The sequence below is a fragment of the Tachypleus tridentatus genome, chromosome 9 (assembly GCF_004210375.1).
Source record: "Tachypleus tridentatus isolate NWPU-2018 chromosome 9, ASM421037v1, whole genome shotgun sequence".
NCBI classification, from domain to species: Eukaryota; Metazoa; Arthropoda; class Merostomata; order Xiphosura; family Limulidae; genus Tachypleus; species Tachypleus tridentatus.
The window spans coordinates 139,228,150-139,249,982 of record NC_134833.1 but is presented as its reverse complement, the minus strand read 5'-3'; the positions used below and the strand labels follow the sequence as shown (position 1 = coordinate 139,249,982).

General features: G+C 35.0%; 1 protein-coding gene across 1 annotated transcript in view; it reads right to left on the bottom strand.

Annotated features, from left to right (window-relative positions):
* The window catches only part of LOC143227498 (uncharacterized), a 55,833-nt gene extending 35,042 nt beyond the window's left edge, over positions 1-20,791 (bottom strand). The window contains exons 1-3 of the mRNA XM_076458940.1: positions 20,612-20,791; positions 7,171-7,246; positions 6,732-6,834 (exon numbers count right to left, since the gene is read on the bottom strand). Coding sequence (XP_076315055.1) covers positions 6,732-6,834; positions 7,171-7,246; positions 20,612-20,791 — 359 coding nt within the window. The remainder of the gene's footprint in view (positions 1-6,731; positions 6,835-7,170; positions 7,247-20,611) is intronic.
* Positions 20,792-21,833: the final 1,042 nt, after the last annotated feature.

Sequence of the window (21,833 nt, the reverse complement as noted above, 5' to 3'; positions counted from 1 at the left end):
TGTGGCAAATCCTAGAAAACAGGTTATATTTAGGTTTTCTTGAGAACTATAAGTATCTTCAAGTTATCTCAAAATTCATGTATTTTAAAATATCTGATATAATTCAATCCACTGAAACATTAAAACACTGACTTATCTTGTTCAATGTGTGTAACAACCATACCTAATTATTGCCACATTATGACATAATCTTCTTAAATATGCATAATACACATAAACAGCATAATCACACTGCAAGGTAAACCATGTTAATTGGGCATTATAGCACGTGCAAACAGCCTAGTTGCACAATAACACAAGCTTTATCAAATATATACAACACCTGCAAATAGTCTAGTCACATTATAAGACACACATTGCTAGTCACGTTATAACATAAATCACAATAAATGTACATAGTATATATTTGCTATAATCACCTCATAAGAAAAATAATATTAAATATACACTGCTGGCCAAAATCTTAAGGCTAATGAGCATAAAGAAAAAATATGCATTTTGCGTTGTTAGACCCAGCCACTTATTTGAGTAAAGCTTCGAAAGATGAAAATAAAAATAAAAAACTTTTTAGCATTTAATAGGGAAAATGTGAATACTATGAAATTAGCCTAAATACTAGCTGGTCAAAAGTTTAAGATCATACTGAAACAAAGCATTAATCGGTAAACACGTAATGAAATTTAGTCATTTGTGTTCAAGCATTAGTGTTGTCAACATCTCCCACTGACATATCCTGTGTTACATTGGGTAAAAACATAACAAAGACTAAAAAAATTGACAGAGTTTGAACATGGCAGAATTATCAACCTGCAAAAGCAAGGTCTCTCTCAATATGCCATCACTGGTGAGATTGGACATAGTAAAACTGCTGTTACAAATTTCTTAAAAGACCCTAAGGGATATGGAACAAGAATTTCAAGTGGTCGGCTCAAGAAAATTTTGCCAGCATTGAGCAGGAGGATTTGACGGGTTGTCCGGCAAGACACTGGCCGATCGTGGAACCAGATTAAGGCCCTTATGGATGCAGAATGCAGCTCAAGAACAATAAGATGGCATCTATGAAAGAAAGGCTTCAAAAACCATAAATGTCTTCAAAGGCCATGCCTCCTTCCACACCATGAAACAGCTCGGTTAAACTTTACTGAGAAGCACCAAACACGAGACATAGAAAAGTGGATGAAGGTTTTGTTCTCCGATGAGAAAAAATTTAACCTGGATGGTCCAGATGGCTTTTAACGTTACTGGCACGATAAAGATATCCCACCAGAGACATTTTCTGCACCACACAGTGGAGGAGGTTCCATCATGATCTGGGGTGCTTTCTCCTTCTATGGAACAATGGAGCTTCAGGTTATACAGTGGCATCAAACAGCGGCTAGCTACATTGGCATGTTGGAGAGAGCATCCTTATTGACTGAAGGCTCTTGCTTGTGTGGAAATGACTGGATCTTTCAGCAGGACAATGCTGCAATCCACGATGCCCGCAGGACAAAGGACTTTTTATGGCACATAATGTGATTCTTTTGGACCATCCAGCGTGTTCGCCCGAACTGAACCCCATTGAAAATGTTTGGGGGTGGATGGCAAGGGAAGTTTATAGAAATGGATGTAAATTCCAAACAGTGCAGGGTTTTCGTGAAGCCATCTTCACCACTTGGAATAACATTCCAGCCAGCCTTCTGCAAATGCTTATATCGACCATGCCAATGCAAATGTTTGCAGTTATTTGCAATGACAGTCATGCAACTCACTACTGAAACCTGTTGTTGGGTGTTTCCCACCCTGTTTAGGACTTCTTTTTGGTATGGTCTTAAACTTTTGAATAGCTAGTATTTAGGCTAATTTCATAGTGTTCACATTTTCCCTATTAAATGCAAAAAAAGTTTTTTATTTCTATTTTGCCTTTTCTTATTTTAATCTTTCAAATCTCTACTCAAATAAGTGGTTGAGTCTAACAATGCAAGATACATATTTTTTCTTTATGTTCATTGGCCTTAAGATTTTGGCTAGCAGTGTATGACAGTTTCAATGTAACACATTTTAAACATCCATTTTTCATACTTATATTCTACTTATTTCAAAACAAAAATAATTTCGAATACAAGCAGTTTTTCCATTCTAAGAGTTTGGTCAGCTTATATTATGAACATGAATAAATATGAATATAGCAACTACCAAAATGTTAGTTATCTAATAACACTGTTAAATGAATGTAGAATATACATACAGTCTATTCACTTTGTAAAGTAATAGTTCTTAGATACATGCATAATACACTAATAGTCTATTTACATCATCACACAAATATTATTAAATATATGCCAAAAGTCTATTGCCACATATAATCTTAGAAACTTTTCTGCTTGTTTTTCTATAAAGTTGTAATATAAAAGATTAACATCTGAACAATATTCTTTTCAATTTCAAGTAACCATACAGATGTTTAATCACACTTTATAAGAACTGACATGTCCTAAGTTTCAATCAGTGCATGATATTTGTGACACGTATATAAATTTGATTCATCACTGCACTATCTAAATAAGCATAATTAATAAGAAAGGAATATATCACATCCATTCTCATTATTACACAAATGTGACCAAAATCTCCAAGTATAACCTGAAGGACACTGTTGTTGATATTTTTACATAAGGTCATATTAAGCAATGTTCTTCCAGACTGGTATTGTCTGTTTTAAAATAATATATTTAAAACAAGTATTCATTACACAGATAATTAAGCTTTAAATAATTTCTTTTTTTTTTGTCAAAAGTTCACACAGATTGGTTCACTTACTTTAGAACCCAACTAGCAAGATAAATTATTCATCTATATCCCATTATTACAATACAACATGCAATCATTACATTTAAAACATCACCACTGTAGCTGTTGGTTACCACAATATATCTAAAGCTTCACATAACTGTCTGCTTTTCATAAAAATCTACACAGGTGGGTTCAATTATAAGACAAATTATTCTCTTCTATCTCTGTTATTACAATACAACCTGTGACACTTTCACTTTAGAAATTGCCATCAAACATTCTTCATTTCTAAACTCACAATCACAGTCTAATTTCACTTCCACTAACTTATTTAACTTCTTTCTGTATTTGCATGTATTTATAACATGCAACAGGAAATTCTAGAAATATTTAGTCCTCCTGTAATAACAGTATTACACGTAATGAGAGACTGAGAAGCTTCAAATAAGATGACACTAATAAGACTACAACAAACTAGTACAACAATTAAACTGCATTCACAATGTAAAACTTGTACAGAGTTACATAACAAAACTTGTAATAACTATCTATTTCAAAATAATTAATTTTTAACATTATTGTACAAAAACTAAATAATCATTAAATATTAAATCACTAAATGTATTAAATAATAATTGTTAAAATAAACAGTTTTGTATATCTAACAATAACACCCTTTAAGCTGATACTTCAAATGCCTAGCTGTTGTCTTCAGTTACACAAAATATTCTATACACTTCACAGTGAAAATCATATAACAGCTTGGAAACCAAGAATGGCTATTTCCCCTCAATCACTTGAATACTCAATCTAACGATTTTCTTGTTTGCTAAGATTAGGTTTTATCTCTGTACAGATGATCACATATTGTCTTGAATTCACTAGATACCAAACCACCATAGTGAACTTGAGTTAGCTTTTCTAGGTAGAACAGATTTTGGCAAATATCCTTCCTGAGTCTGGAGCAACAATGAAAAAGAAATCATGGCCTTTTGCAGCATTGTCAACCCACATCCTCTCGGACAACTCTCTTCCCTTAGCAACCAACTCTCCCTCTTATTCATAAGTTCTTTTAATAGTGAAAACTTCTACTTTTCTAACAAGAAGCCTATTTGTATCTTTTAAAACTTTTTATCACAACAGTTCAAGTATAGAGAAGAACACACTTTATAGATATAGCAAATCCCATAATAACAATATCCTGAAATCACACCACAAAATTCTCTTTTTACCTATCCACTCATTTGGTATATTCAGGTGAACTGAATATTTGTTTGAGCTATAGGATAGATCTGATAAATAACAGAAGAGCCGCTTAAGATATTTATTACAGAGCACTAGTAGAACTCTTTTGATAAAAATGGATTGATGTAAATTGGTGTAATAAGACTGAACACAAAGTGAAATACAAATGGAAGAATCTTTATTAATACATTAAACACAAACACATTGTTTGCATTTTCATTTCATTTATATTGGGCTGTCATTTTTGCTGGATCACTGGACCAATTCTGATGACCTAGTTCTACTGGACTATCTTCAATGGTATTTCAAACCAGATAGCCAAATCAAAGATTTCTTAGTTTTCACATGATCTCACACCCACTTAGAATGACATGTTCTATACAAGGGATTAATAATCTTAATTGCTACATATGCTGGAGTTGTAACCTCTAGATGTAACCTGAACAACCATTGAAAGACAACGCTGTTGACATTCATACACAAGGTTTTATTAGGTACTGTTTTCTTGAGACAAACTTCAGGAATAACTGGGGTCTAAAAGTAACTTGAAATAACATCAACTTAATTTTCTTGAGTACATTATATGTAACTGAAGAAAATACTATAACATTAAGAGAAACACATGGTGTATTCATATACTTCACTACATATAGTTATATTATGCATCAATAAATGTCACCATATGTAATGAGGTATATAAATTGAAATATACCATTTGGAAATCTCTGTTTTATTTTACATATTTACTCTAACTTGTTTTGAAGTTGATTTGATATATAACTGCACTGAAGTTCTTGGGTATATCAACATCATAAAATTATAGTTTTGTTTATTAAAGAAATACTGAAATATTAAGCATTGATATATTTGAGTTATGATAAGAATGTCTGAAAACTAGAAAATACACAATTGTAACAATAATATCACATTTTGGTGAAATACAAATAGTGCAAACAATTTTTTAATGAGTTTGATTTTATTCAAAACCGTAATGGTAAAATTTAAAACTGTTATCTATGAAGGAAGATAAACGTCAGCTAAACTTGCAAAGAAAATATATAAAGTTATATTTGTTAACTGCATGAGTATTCAGCCCCATAAGTCAGTATTTGATAGAAGCACCTTTGGCAGCAATTACTCATGTGAGTCTTTTAGAATAGGCCTCTACCAGCTTTGCACAATGAGATGGTATAATTTCTGCCCGTTCTTTCTGGAAAATTGCTCCAATTCTGACAAGTTTATTGGAGATCAATATAAAAGTTTTACCATATATTTTCCGTTGGATTCAAGTCAGTACCTAAAATGGACCACTCCAATACGTTCACCTTCTTCTTTTAAAACCACTTCAGAATGGTTTTGGCCTTGTGCTCTGGCTCACTGTCCTGCTGAAATGTAAATTTTGGACCCAGTTTTAAATTCTTGGCTGAATCATGCAGGATTTCCGCTAGAATTTGTTTGTACTTTGTACCATCCATCTTTCCCTTAATACTGACAAGCTTTTCAGTTCCTGCTGAAGAGAAGCATCTCCATAATATGATGCTGCCACCACTATGCTTGACAGTTGGAATGGTACTGACTAGGTGATGTGCTGTGTTCAGCTTGTGCTAAACATAATACTTTAAATTTAGACCAATAAGCTCAATTTTTATCTTGGCCAACAACGAAACCTTCTACAAAAGCATGTTTACAGTATCAATTGCATGCTTTGTCACAAACTCCATACAAAATTTAAGATGATTGTTTTTTAGTAATGGCTTTTTTCTTGCTGCTTACTCACACAGGCCAGTTTTGTGTAAGAACTATGATATTGTCAATGTATAGACAGATTACATCCTCAAACATGGAACTCTGCATATATTTCAAATTCGCTGTTGGCTTCACAATGGAATCCCTAACCAGTTTCCTGCTTAATGTGGAAGAGCAGCCTGATCTAGATCGTGGCTTGGTGATATGAAGCACATTCCACTTGTGATAAGACTTCACAATTGACTATCTGTGCTCTGCCCAATGCAGGTATCAAAACCCAGTTTCTAATTTTTTTAAATCTGTAGACATACCATTGTACCACTAGAGGGCTTTCTGTAACCTTCTCCTTATCTGTGCTTCCATATCACTTTATCTCTCACTTATATGGACCATTCCTTGATCTTCATGGTTGGTTTGTCATATCACTATGTCAGTTGTGGCTTGAACAGATGCATTTATTTAGAAGTCAAGTTAAACCACCTTGATTACACACAGACAGAGACCATTACTAATTTTGTGACCTTTCAAACTAATCTCTTGCACCGGAACTGATTTAAGGTTGCCATAGCAAAGGATATGGTTGTGCAATTGAGAATATTGTAATTTTCTTTGAAAATCTAGCTTACCTAATATCATCATGTATTTTAGCTTTCTCAGTTTGGAGTAGATTTTGTAGATTTTTAATGCAAAATCCCATTTGAAAGTTTTATGACTGCAAGCTCACACAGCAACAAAATGTTGGTGAATACTTTTGCAAATCAAGGTACATATTCAACTGTTAACTTTTTGATTAATAAAAGAGAAATGTTACACTCCATTTGAAAACAAAAACAGGCATAATACTGTTACAAATTTTTTAAAAGTTAAAAATTACTAAACAAATTCATAAATTAAATATATTCCTTTTTAATGTGTTTACACAATGTCAAAACATATCTAAAACTCAGTAATTTTAACAGAAAACTAACCAATTATTTTCCTTGGCTTCTTCTTCTAAACAAAATAGCTCTTTGTAGTAATCCAAAGTGTACATATGGGGTGGAGATTTTTCATTATACCCATCATGTTTTGCTGAAAAAAATAATACCCAACAGCAAGATTTTGCTTCAACCTATTGCTTTTTTGAAATTTCACATTATGTTTTTAACAATTGCATTTATGGCATTAAAAACATGGAAACAGTAATGACTGGCATAGATCTCTCAAGTGTACTTTTAAGAAGTCTTATGGATCAGGATTAACTAAGATTTAATTTAGTGATTTGTACACCCTGCTGAATAGCAGAAAAGTTCTTAAACAATTAGTCATTTTAAAAGTAATTAAAAACTATTATAACATATGCAGAAGATAGATCAACCTATAATATAAAATTCAGATTACAACCCATTACAAATGTTATTACTTTACCTTTTTCTTTTATCAGAAACTCCACAGTGCTTTCTAAAAACTGTACATGGTCAATAGATGCTTCTAGAATTTCAGCCTAAGAAAAAAAAAATTCAAACATATAATAACACAAAGATGATATATTGTTAACCACTTTGGATTTGCTTATTCTAACTACTGTTACATATGTGGTATTCAGGTACATTTATGACTGCTAGGTAGTTCAAGTATCTGGCCAGAAAACACAGATTCAGGAAACATATGTCCAAGAAAAATTTCAAACAAAGAGAAATAATTATCACAGGTAAGTATAAATCTCCTAACCCTGCCAAAACCTCGTAAGATATTATTTTGTTTATGACTAAAAAATGTTGAACAGGCAGGGAACCCAATTAGTGAAATAATGCATTTTAATATTTAAGTTAAAAATACTAAAACTTTATATTTAATTAGCTGTACTCATTGCCATGCTAATTTTAATTTGGGTCTAAGTGAGCAGTAGCTTGCTTTGATTTGAAGGTAATATAATATTAAATGACGTTTATGCAAGTGTACCCATTTAAGTCAACTACCAAATTTTTACCAATTTCTATGTTCCATAATGGCAATTCTGGGATTCCTTTGGTGTGGTATATTTCCAAAGACAAACTGTTTGAAGAACAGGGTAAGTATAAATAGGCTAGCTAAACAAATCTCATGGCTTATAAATTAAAAACATGCAGAATAGAATTAGAAATTGATCAATATATAAATGTACATAAGATATGAAACACGAAGCATATTTTACATATAAAATGTAACAAAAATGTAGTAACTGATCAAAATTGTGTAGTTGCTAAAGCACAATTTTATTTGGAACAGTGTTCAATTAAAAAATCTACAATTAAATGTTAACATGTATTTCTTTATTACAAAATACCAATCTACTCATAATTCTCTTCTTTTAATCTGATAAACAAATATTAAAATTAAATTAAAAGCCTGCCTATACCTATCCACACTACTTATTTTCAAGATAAAATAGAAAAGGCATTTCTTTGTTTGGCTTCAATAAACTTATCATTTTGCTTTATATAAGGCTTATATTATAGAAATAGTTCAAGTTTCTCTTTCTATGTACTGTACATTCTATAATTTTATAGTACAAAAAAGTTTAAAAATGACACAATATGAAAAACTAAACCTTTCCATTTCTCTTTTCATAAATTTGAATGGATTATCTGAAGCAACACCTATACTGTATTGTAAATATCTCCCCTTATGATCCTTCTTATTGTGCCTTGTTCTATATTCATCATTAAATATGGCTCCCCACCAGTACATCAAATGTTTTAATTTTATATATTTGTTTTGCTAGAGTTAGTGATAGTGAAATAAGTTCCAAAAGATGACACACCACACTTTCATGTCTCTGTCAACAAAAGACTCTTCCTGAAAAATCTGGTATTAACAATACTTTGTATATTTTGATGTGTTAGTTAAATAATAATAATTTTGTGCTCCAATTCCATATTACTTTCACTAATGCCTACCTTTGTTGTTCACATCTATCCATATATAATATATGTATCTGATCCTCCAGAAGGACAGCAGTAAGCCTTCAAATTTACAATGCTAAAATCAGAAGTGTGAGCCCCTAGGTGGACACAGTAGATAGCCTGATGTGGTTTCATTAAAACAAAACACACACACACAATGTATGTATGTATGTTTATAATATATACGTACCTTTAATCAGTTGTAGTATATGAATGTATCACAGGTTTCTGTCTTCTTTTAGTACTTGAGTATTTAATATTTATTCTGTATTCATTATTTGTTCTAAATATGTACAGGTTCAAACACATCTCATAAGTTGATCTTATTTCAACCTTCTTTTGTTGTTCTCAAATATAGATAACACCTGTTACTACCTAAATAAAATATTGCTTAATATGACACATTGATTAAGGATTTCAACATCAGTGCCCTTCAGTGATTGTTCACGAGAAATGCAGAGGTTAAAATTTCACTTACACTGTCATGATAATGACTCATCACGCATCACTCATGGAAAATGAGAAGTTTCTTGTAATTTAAAAAAAAAACATGGTGTTTAAATACTCTGGTATATGGTTTCAACTTTAACAGTTGGAAAATAAAGAGAAAAGCCAGTGGGAGTGATTGTTCCATGTAAGCAAACAATAAATACACACACACACACTGAGTTTCTGTTTTGTTGTTATAGTAAAGATTGTCAATTTTCTGTACAGTTTCATTATTCCATTTTATGACACAGTCAAGACAGGCTATAATTAATATAAGATTAAATCATCTGTTATTCTGTTAATTAACAGACCTATCTAGTACAGCTTTAAAGTTAAATTCAGTTGTAGCTGGATATGCCACAGAGTGGATAGATCGCAGCAAATTCTGATGTTGTGACCATAGCATGTAATTATTATGGAGCTTACTATGTCTTTTGAAATGAGTGCTGCTCTTTACTTGAATTTTTATGCCTTAGGTATCAAAAGGTTTCTAAGTTAGAGAAGATGTCACTTTTTACCACTAAAAAGACATGTGACCATGAATAAGGGTCAGTCACCAAAAGCTGTCTCAGAGAGCTGTTGGGATAAGATAATCTCTTTCTTAGGCACAAAACTTTTGACAATGCTATGCAAGTCCATATCTCCTATTTCAATATGACCAACTATCCAGGATGGAGAACTGCCAGATTCTGGTAGGTGCACCCAGGACAGTTGATTGAGTTCTCACTCTAAGGATTAATCTCAGTATGAGAGAAACACAATGAGGATAATCTCTGCAGTGTAGAATCTGAAGACCAGTTTGGACAGTCTGTATAGGACTTCCTGATCTATGCCAGCCTGAAACATTCAGCCCTGGCTCTGGTTAAATCATCTAAAACTAGCCATTAGTAAATGAAGGCACTGTTGTTGAATGAAATATGCTAAATGGAGCCATATGAGTTCCAAATGGCAAGATGAGGGATTAATATGGCAGTGGTACACCTTTTTAAGTCAAGAGATAAACTATCAATGTAAATATAACCCAAGAACATGCTTGGAGCCCAGTAAAGCACATGAATTAACTGCCTAGAGAACCTCATCACTCTGACACCCAATATCAGAGCAACATAGCTTCTGAAAACCCCTACCACATTGTGGCAATGATTTCAAAGACATCTTTGTCAGATGATGGCTAGGAAGGAGAGGTACTGATTAAGATCATAGAAGCCCATAAGCCAGGTGAAACAAACAACTCTGCCAACATATAAAGGTGAAATACCCACTACCAAGTTGCACTAGACATCTGATTTGGTGTGAAACTAAGCAATCCATTAAAAGTACTTCACAGCTTGGAAAAGAGGTGCCACTGAAACTTTGGTTCTTTATAAAAATGATCTGTGTCAAACGCATAGTAAATTTTATCCTACAATGACCCCAGCAGATAATAAAAAATTCCTTACAGAAAAATATGTAGAAGTGCTACCTAGCAAAACAATGCAGATCTGGATGTGTGATTTTCACACCTTTACTGAGACAGTTTCTGTTACAATGCAATAGGAAACAATTACCTTGAGCCAACCTTAAGACAGTAAGAAGTCTGTAGCATCAGCTACAATGACTTTACCTCAGATGGACTATCCTATCTAAGCATTAGCATTGTAGCAAGTTCAAACCCAGCCAATGGTTAACACATCCCAGTATTCAAATACAATCCCACTGTTATCCAGTAAATGAGTAGAGCTATCAAAGTGTTTTCATGGTTTATATGCCATAACATATACTACTGATGACTCTATCCACGAGTCGCCTGAATCAGCAATAAAGTAAACAAGACTACTGGTTCTGACTTGCAATGGAACATGTTCAGAAGAGCTAACAGCAGGCAGTGAGTACTGTAGCTGTAGCTCCAGAAAACTAGAAGAGCTCAAATTAGCTCTGAACACCAACTTAAGGAGAAAGAGGTGGTTTCAATGATACTAAAAGGTGTGGCACTCAGCTTGGCTCTTTCAGACCTGGGTGAAAGATTTTTAGTATGTACCAGATGGAGAACAATGGCAAGAGACAGTAGTCTTGGTTAACATAGAAATGGCCAGACCACTAAAAGACCTTGCAATATATCATAAACTTAGAGCATAACCAACAGAAAAGCACATCAACACAAACTTTGTTCTGAGAAATGGACCTCTCAGTGTGGATTCGTGTACGTGGCGAGGGTAGCTCCTAGGGAAGTTCTGTTCTTTCAGTTTAGCCAGGTGGTTAAGGCACTCGACTCGCAATCCGAGGGTCGTGGGTTCGAATCCCCGTCACACCAAACATGCTCGCCTTTTCAGCTATGGGGGTGTTATAATGTGACAGTCAATCCCAAAAAATTCTCTTTATTATGGATCCTCCACATAAAAACTTAAATAAAATACTGAAAAAAGACTCCATAGATAAACGACCACATCTTGAAGATTCTGAGCAGCAATCCTCAACATCTGTAACACATGCACCTCATTTTCTTATACTACATTCTTGTTTAGACAAAACTTTAGGGCAAATTTTCCCTTTTTCATTCAGAAGGGACTAGAGAGACTTGCTGGCTCTTTAAAGTCAGTCAATAAGCTTTGCTCTAGTGACATATTGGTGGAAACATTCATATCTCAACACAGTGAACTTCTCTCACATTCAAAGGCGATTGGGAATATACCTATTGAGATTACACCTCTTGTTACTTTGAATTCGTCATGAGGAGCGACTGTTGAGAGAGATTTCAAGAAAATCCTGAGTAAGAGATTCTCGCTGGTTTCTCCACCCAAGGATATTCTGTAGTTAGGAGTATCCCACTTGTAGAAATGGAATTATGATGCCAACCAATGTCATCATTTTAACATTTACATCACTGCATCCACCTGCCACCATCAAGGCAGATTACCTTAATTGCAAAGTAAGGCCATACAATTCAAACCCTCTCAGATGTTTCCAGTGCCAACGGTTTGATCACTTGAAAACATCATGTTCTGGTTCCTTGAAGTGTGCTTGTTGTGGTGGCAAGGACCATGATGCCTATGAGTATGAAACAGACCCCCACTGTGTCAATTGCAATGGTTCTCACCCATCCTACTTTCGTTCTTGTCCTAAATGGTTGGAATAAAAGGAAGTGCAGCATTTGAAGACGATTCAAAGCATTACTTACCCTGAGGCTCGAAAGCTGCTCTCCACCACTTCATCTCGGACGTATGCTGCTGCACTTTGTTCCACTACTACAGCAGGAGTGCAAACAGATATCTCTGTGCCTCCAAATAAATCATTCTCAAACCAAATGAAAAGTCCTTTGGTCTCCATGAATGAATCAACATCAACACCTATCTCTGTCCCTAATATTCACTCCAGCAAATTTCAAGGTCCACTTCCTTTGGTTCCTGGTTCAGGCATTTCCTCGGAATCCTCTTCCAACAACAAAGACTTGCCAATTCGACCCAGGGCAGGATCCATGGTGGTCTACAGAACACCCTCGAATAAAAATAATAACGAAAAAGACGTGGTCGTAAACAGAAAAGCTCTCTACCCAATTCATCTACATATAAATAAAAATGGCCACCTTGATACAATGGAACTATCAAGGTTTACGTTTTAATCTAGATGACATCAAAGCACTGACTGCTTCCTACCAACCTGCATGTTTTTTCTAACAGGAAACATTTCTGAAACCAGCTGACACAGTCGCCTTTCAGCAGTTTCCTTTGTAGAGAAACGACAGGCTTGTGATGGATAACTGCATGGAGGGGTGGCACTGCTGGTTGATCAGCATGTGCCCACTCTGTCTTTGCCATTCGACACACCCTTGAAGGACGTAGCCATCCATGTTTCCTTGTGTCGTATCATCACTATTTGTTCTCTCTAACTGTCGCCTGGAGAGACCTATGATCAATAAGCCCTTGATGCTCTCACTGAACAGTTGCCATCTCACTTTTTAATCCTGGAAGACTTTAATGGACATCATTCCGAAGTACTGATATTGATAGGAGAGATCACTACATAGAACATATGCTTTCTGATCACAAGCCTTCTCTTTTCAGTACTGGTTCTTATACTTATTTTCATGCACCTTGTCAGTCATTTACTGCTATTGATCTCTCAATTTGCTCCCCTTCACTATTCCCCCACTTTTCATGGAGGGTTGACAAAAATCCACGAGGCAGTGATAATTGTCCTGTAAATTTGAGAAAGACTGGCCATAGCCAATGCCACCCGACCTGCGTGCCCCAATAGAAGCTGGATCAAGCGAATTGATCCTCTTTAACTGCTCTCGCAGAATTTGATGCTGCCATCATTTGTAAGTCATCAATAAATGACCGTGTGGCAGCAGTAACTAACTGTATTATACAAGCAGCTGCACAATGTATTCCCAAAACCTCGACAGGTTTTCCATGATATCCTCATCTGTTGTGGAATCCTGTCTGCCACATGGCACTAAAGGCTCAAAAACAGGCCTGGAATATTTTTTGTAGGTATCCCAAACTCTCGAACTGCATCACTTTCCAGCAGACCCGTGCACATGCTTGGTGGGTAAGACATCAAAGCCAGAAAAACTCTTGAATTACGTTCATAACCAGCAAATCTTCTAACACCAGTTCCATAGTCATATGGGACAGATTCGAAAGGTCAGTGGGCAATATAATTCTGTCCCCCTCTCGATATTGCTCTCTGATGGGCAGGAAGTAGCTGATACCTTGAGCATTAGATAAGAGCTTTTGCCAGGTATCTAGCACTTCTGCTTCATTATCCAGCTTCTTAGCTATCAAGACTCGGGCAGAGTGATCACCTCTTTCCTTTTGAGCTGATTGTCTCTGTGACTATAATTGTCCCTTTACACTGGTGAAACTCAAACTGACCTTTCATCAAGCTGGTAGTACATCAGTTGGACTTTATGATGTTCACTACAAAATGCTGCACCATCTCTCTCCTGCTTCTCTTGCTATTCTTCTGATTGTTTTTAACCGGATCTGGCAGGATAATGTTTTTCCTGATGCCTGGTGCTAGGCTATTGTTTCTCTACCTTTCTCTAAGCCTGGGAAGGATCCCGAGATTCCTTCAAACTTTTGTCCAATTGCTTTGATGAGCTGTCTCCTTAAGACATGAGAGAGGATGTCCAATGCTCGTCTTGTTTTGTTTCTCGAATGAAACAACCTTCTCTCACCCACCCAGTGTGGGTTCTGACAACAATACTCCACCATGGACCACCTGATTCAACTTGAAACGTCAATAATAAGAGAAGCCTTTCTCAAATGACAACATCCTGAATCAATATCTTTTGACATTGAGAAGGCTTACGATACAACATGGAGATACGGCATTTTGCGAGATCTTCATTTATGTGGGTTACATGGCCATTTGTCCATTTTTATTAAAAAGGTTTTAATAGACAGGTGATTCCAAGTTTGTAGGGGGTCAACATTTTCCCGTTCTTTTCTACAGGAACTTGGAGTCCCTCAGGGCTGTGTTTTGAGTGTCATGCTTTTCAGTATAAAGATTAATGCCATCACTGAATAACTCCCTCTTACTGTTGCAAACGGACTCTATGTCGATGACTTTCACATCTCATGTCAGTTGTCGAACATGAGTTATATTGAGTGGCAGCTACAGACTGCCCTCACTCGTTTACTGACGTGGACTACATCAAATGGTTTAACTTTTCTCTCTCTAAAAGCATTTACATGCATTTTTGCCGCCAACGGGGTATTCATCCTGATCCTGAACTAAGTATCAGTGAAGTTGTGCTACCTGAGAATCCTGAGACAAAGTTCTTGGGCCTTATCTATAACCATAAGCTGACCTTTATATCACACATATGGATGGTTCAAAATCAGGTTACTCTGTAGGCTCTGTCTTAGTTTGTTGTGGTTTGGTGATTGTGCACTGCTGAACTGTACGCCATTTCTCTTGCCCTGGATCACACAGAAGCTAAGCAGTACTCAAACTGCACTATTTATACTGACTTGCTTAGTTCTTTACTGGCCCTGGAATCTCTTTATGTCAGTTCTCACCCTGTTCTCGCCAATGTTCAAAATCGACTGGTCCATTTCTCTTTAACATCTACTTCTATCCAGTTTTTCTGGATACCAGGCCACGTTAGTATTCACGGGAACAGGCTTGTCGACACTTCAGTTAAATCTGTCTGCTCTGGCACAATCACTGCTGTGCCTGTTCCATACATAGACTATGGTCCTGTATTCAAGGCTCGGTTCCATGCCAGTTGGCAGTCGGCTTGGAGTGAGCAACGTAAAAACAAGCTTTTCCAAATAAATTCCCCAATTGGACTTTGGCCGTTTTGCTTCCATAAGGATCGTAAAGAAGTTGTCCTAACGAGACTACGCATTGGCCACATTTTTAACTCATCGTTTTATTTTATCTGGGACTAATGCACTAATGTGTTATCTGCGTAACACTCAGGTCACAATAAGCCACATTTTACTGTCTTGCTGTCGTTACGATTCTCAACGACGGCACCATTTTAAACATGTTTTGTTCCAAGGTTTATCCGTAAAATTAGACAGTGTCATTTGCGATGGTAACACTGTACACCTTACAAACGTTTTTAGATTTTTAAAGGCCATTAATCTTTTTAATGCTATTTAAGTATTTTTATTTATACATTAGACCTGTTTTAATGTGGTTTCCTTTTAAGAATTAAAGTGCATCTAGTTCAATTTTAAATTAGAAAATGGCCGTAACGTCAAATAACTTGAAACCAGGACTGGAAAGACCAACTTCAGGTGAATAACGCTGATTTTTGAACTTACCCGTTAGTCATCCTGGTGAGTTATGATAATTAAAATTATGCTACAGAAAGTCCTTTACAACTTGTATTACTGTAGTTTTTCTCTTACTACTGTAAACTAGATATAAAAATTGTATTTAATGTTATTTATGTTTTTAATTCAAAAATTAAACTTTGTTTTGTTTTACTTTAATTTCCTTTTATGAATTTTAATAATTTTACTTTAATTTTAACTTTTAACCGGATGTTTGGGGCAGACAGCCTGATTGCTTTGCGCCATAACGCACCAAACCAACCAACCAACAAAGATGGACTATATCTACATTTTGCTTGCAGAACAAAGGTGGTTATTGCAATCTCAGCTCTGGCACCAGCATTCTTGGAATGAACGTACTGCAGAGATTGTCTGTCAGTTGTGCATACTGACCCAAGAAACAATGAACAGCATGAGTGCATGTGGAAGAGAAAAAAGAACACACCCAAAACATAAACAAGCTATTTCCTGTCTCTAAAGCAAGCAGCGTTAAAGAAAGATGATACTCTGGTGTTGTTCTGCAATTATGAATACTTGGTTATCTAGCTACAAGCTGGAATAGTCATCAGGAGCATAGTAAAAGCAACTGATGATGCTAACTGTAACAGTAAGGTTGTGTTAATTACAATTTGTCTGAAAATAAATACATGGACAGTAATACAGATGATGCTCATCTAATACAAAAAACACCATACAGGCTTTCCTGAAGTAATAGAGGTGTAACCAGTGCAGAGGTACAGCAGATGTTATGTTACAGAATCCTACAACTTTCAAAGAGTGCTTAGTCATCTAAGTTGTAAAATGGAAACCAGATTTAAAGAACATAAAAAGTCATATTCACACGTTTTCGAACACTGCAAGTCAAATAAACACAACATAACCATAGAAAACACTCAAATACTAAATAAAGAAACAAACGAAAAATTAAAGAATCCTTTACTTATACAACAACTCAAGCCCAAAATAAACCAATACAAAGGAACACCTTTATACCTATATTAAAAATAATAAATAAATAATAATAATAAAATAAATAATATAAACTTATATATTCAAACATCTAAGCACGCCCTCTACATTCCGACACTCAGTTACACAACCCCTTTCAAACAAGTAGTCAGCTTCCGGTCAATTACCTCTTTCTTTCTTTGTGAACCTGACGATGACCGAAGAAGATCGAAACGTTGTTCGCTCCTCTACGTAAAAAACTTTCTCAACCCAATCGAGCCGTTTTTACATATATATTTAAGGGCTATCTGTATCAGCCGTCCCTAATTTTGCAGTGTAAGACTGGAGGGAGGGCAACTAGTCATCACCACCTAGCGCCAACTCCTGGGCTACTCTTTTACCAACGAATAGTATGATTGAACGTTACACTATAACGCTCCCACGACTAAAAGGACGATTCGAACCCGCGACCATCAGATGCCAGACCACCTGTGTTTGAAGAGTTTGATTTTTTAATGCACGTATCAAAGGGTGTAACTGCTATACAGTAAAATTTGAAGCATTGTACTATCAGTTTCGGTTTGTGTCTCAGTGAAAGCTCCTGAAAAAGCTGTAAAGCAAACATTGGGTGTCAAATTAAATAAGAACAATATTTTTGTGTTAAAAGATCGTTTATTTCTGGTGTTAAAAGTACATCCTAAAAATTATTGTTAGTCTATGTACTGAAAGTATAAAAAAAATGTGTAAACATCAAAACTGGGAAAATATCTGTTGATCTCTTAATGCAGTCTCTGTTGATTATACAGGTTTGTTTATCATTATAAGCGTTGGTGATAAAAACAGAAAACAGCTTAATTCAAAAACGATTCGAGTATAAATGCAATCGATATTTTTACTTTCATAATTAATTTGATACACTTGGCTCTAGGCTAGGGAATCACACATTACGTCTTTACTTTAGGCTTAATGTACCCACACTCACTACAGATATAAGGTTTCATGGCATCCCTCTCACGGTCTCTTTGCAACTCCGTCACTAAAATTGTAATGGAGAAACAATAATCAAACTATGTTATCTGGTTAAATGCATTTTCGCTTTTACGACTCTTCCTATTTCGAGAAATAAAGAGTGATGTGAGCGCCACACACTGGTTTTTTATAAGTTAAATTTTCAAAGCGACAAAAACTTAAGCACTTGTCAAACAAAGTCCTAATTTAAAGTTTACTAGTTGTAAATTTAACATTAATCATTGATTTATGGACAACCATAAAGTACTAAAGAAATGAAAATATGGTACATCAATACTCCACATTATTCTGTATTCTTGAATCATTAAAATCTTTACTTTAAATTAATGATTTATTCTGAATATATTTAACGGTTCATATTAAAAATGGTCCAGAGAGCTGTAAAGTTAATTTCATTTCAGCTACGTTTGTTCCTTTGTCATTCTCTATGTGATAACACCTGTTCTACCCAAAGAAGTATTTTGCCAAACATTTTTCAAAAATATCAACAGCAGTGTCTTTTAATGGCATTCAGGCGTTTATTTTGGGGTTACAGTATCCCCCATGCTTGAATGATAATGATCAGTCACATAAGTAGCACTAATCACTCTCGATAAACACCTTTCTTGTTGAGTAAGTAATATAATAATTAAACAGTCTGCACACGATTGTGGAGAGTAACTAGTTTGTAGGAAGATCGAATAAAGATCTGGTTCACCCTTCTTTGGGATCCGTTCCCTTATACTTTAAGTTGGTTATCTTTCTAATCTTATGATCACATTCTTGTAACTGAAAGTTCAATATCTTGTGGAGTAATTGCCATATAGCGCATAAGGATTCCTTGGTCATACACAATGATATTGGTACAACATAAGTTACTGTAAAGTCACATTTGAATGTCTGCCTGAAGTCTATCTTAATGAACATTTTTCTTCAATGTTAAACAACTATCTAAGACTTTGTGTAAAGAAACCTCTCACACTAAAAGTGACCTCTGATCATCCTTTTGTTGGAATTTTGTGGCCACTTGCTGATTGCAGTAATCCATCCTCTTACTCCATTACCAAAGACGATATTTCAACGTTCATTACCAGATTGGCTTAAATAGTAGTAACTGAAGGATTAGTCACACAAAATGTTATAAAGCATTTCATCAGTAAACCATAGATGAAGTATACTTAACTTCAAAAGATAATATCTTGATGTATTATCAATGGCTAATTTGGTGTCGGAAGAACTGTCTATGTTTACTATCCCTCATTACAGTTTTATTTTCCAATGTACCTTCATGAGCAGTTCCTATTTCCTATACACTTTCATCTGCAGTGTTTCACATTGCTAATATTCTCTTTTATAAGTAATTGAAATGCTTTCTGTTCTACAGGTTACTATTTCCACTTCAAATAAAATGTTGTCCAAGTAATCCTTTGTGTTGTTCTTGACCATCAAAGACAGTTAATATTTTTTACACTATTTGGTGCGATAATTTCATGATTTTTCAGATAATACCTTTAGGTGTTTATATGCAAATTTAAAGATATACATCTACCTTAATTTTGTCTAATTTGAACGGCCTCAGCTATTAGTGAATATATGAACTGATACATTCTAATGAATCTATCGCATGATGTGAAGAATGTAAGACTTTCAACATCTTCATCAAATTCAGCTAAAGGTTTGTCCTTCCTACTGTGGTGTTCTTACTGATTTACTGATTTTGTTCAAAATAAAAAGTTGAATACTGCATTGCAAAGTTGTTGTTTCAATTTCGAATTCTTCTGTCTTAGACTGCGGTTGGCACAAAATAAAGAGACGACATTATAATGTGGGGGGAGCACTATAATGTGACAGTCAATCCTACTATTCGTTTGTAAAAAGAGTAGCCCAAGAGTTGGCGGTGGGTGGTGATGACTAGCTGTTTTCCCTCTAATCTTATACTGCTAAATTAGGGACGGCTAGCGCAGATAACCCTCTAGTAGCATATGCGCGAAATTCAAAACAAACAAACAAACAATCTACAGTTCTTTGACCTTAACATCATAGGCCCTCTAGCTAACATATAAATCAATAAATTACAATATCATAAATATAGCTTATATCACGAACAAACTCAATGAAGCTCTCCTTGTTGCATTATACAAGTGTAAAGTGTAATATTATGAAAGTTTAGGAAATTAATATGAGTATAGAAGCTTCCGATTTCATTTTTGTCGTGTGCTGAAGGCAACAAGGTTACAACTTGGAAAATACAGAAAAATAATTAAAATTTTGTTTTTATCACACAAACTTAACATATAGTATCTGTTCCCTCCTAATTGTGCAATCCGACAGTGTAAGGCAGTTTAAAAATTGGATCGACAAATTCCTGAAAATAATATATAGAATAGGCATAACATTTCACTTTTATACTGGGATAAGTGCGAATAAACATTTTTGAAGACCCATGTTGTCTCTGTTTGTCCGTATATTGTATAATATTATATTATCGTAGATCACCTTTGTTCGTATATGACAGAGCTTAACTAAATGGTGTTAAATCTAATTCAATAGATGCTGTAAATGTAAAACGTGAACGTTGAAATCATGAGTTTTGAAATATACGTAATGTGCTAAATATGTAAATACTTTTTGCCATACATAAAAAACTATAATAATCTAAAGTGGTACATACACATTCACACACAAACACACAAAAAATGTGCTTACCTTTGATGCTTTCCTTTTCCCAGATTTTTCACCATTTACGTTTTTTTCGTAATTTACAGTCTTTCTCAGTTGACTGAAACAGTTGGCAAGCCCTGCACGCCATCTAGCGTCAGACTGTCGATGTCTCATTTTTCCAATGACATTTTTCGACGTTTGAAATATTCTGTTTTCATGAGCCATTTCTGTACGAAAACAGCTTGATATGTATACACTCAACTGTTTACAACTGACGTTTATTTCATCCTACTAAGTCAACAGAATAAAAACAACTATATTTTTAAATTTTCTTTTCCACAATTTCACTACAATTAGTAAAAAAATAATATCAAACTTGTTAAACTGTGGAAGATAGCCTAATATGTTATGTAACCATCTACCTACTTTTGATCACTTTCATTACGAAAACATCATTTGTTCAAATTTCCAGCTAGGTTAAATACATGATGCCATTTAGCAAAGAGAAATAAAAAGCAAACAATATTCTATCCTCCTGATAAAGCTTATTATTATACTGTGTTCACTACTCTTACAGCTACTTGGTGGAAACGCCCAACATATTACCGCTATATTGCCAGTACACACTGTTTAATGTGCTAATCAATGTTTAATCTTACCAGTCTTGTTTTCAGTATGATAGTCCATTGAAAAAGCTACAGGCGAAACGTGAGTCTTTACTGTTCACTAGATGTTTTTCTCTTCACTCATATTGAACTTTGAAACTGATAATGAGAAATCTGAGGAACTTTTTTTTTTTAATTTCGCGCAAAGCAACTCGAGGGCTATGCGCTAGCCGTCCTTAATTTAGCAGTGCAAGACTAGAGGAAAGGCAACTAGTCATCACCACCCACCGCCAACTCTTGGGCTACTCTTTTACCAACGAATAGTGGGATTGACCGTAACATTATAGCGCCCCCACGGCTGAAAGGACGAGCATGTTTGGTGCGACCGGGATTTGAACCCGCGACCCTCGGAATACGAGTCGAACGCCTTAACACGCTTGGCCATGCCTTCAAAACTTATCGCTTTACGTAGTCTAACATTCTAGCACTGAATTATACACGTAAATATTAACAGCTATAAATGTTTACAACATTTGTAAAAGGCACAAAATACTACATAACTAGATCATAGTATACGTGTTTAACTTATTAAATGCTCACAAATACTACAAGTAGTTTTACTACCGATAATACCCTGATAATACTAATAAAACGTCAGGCAA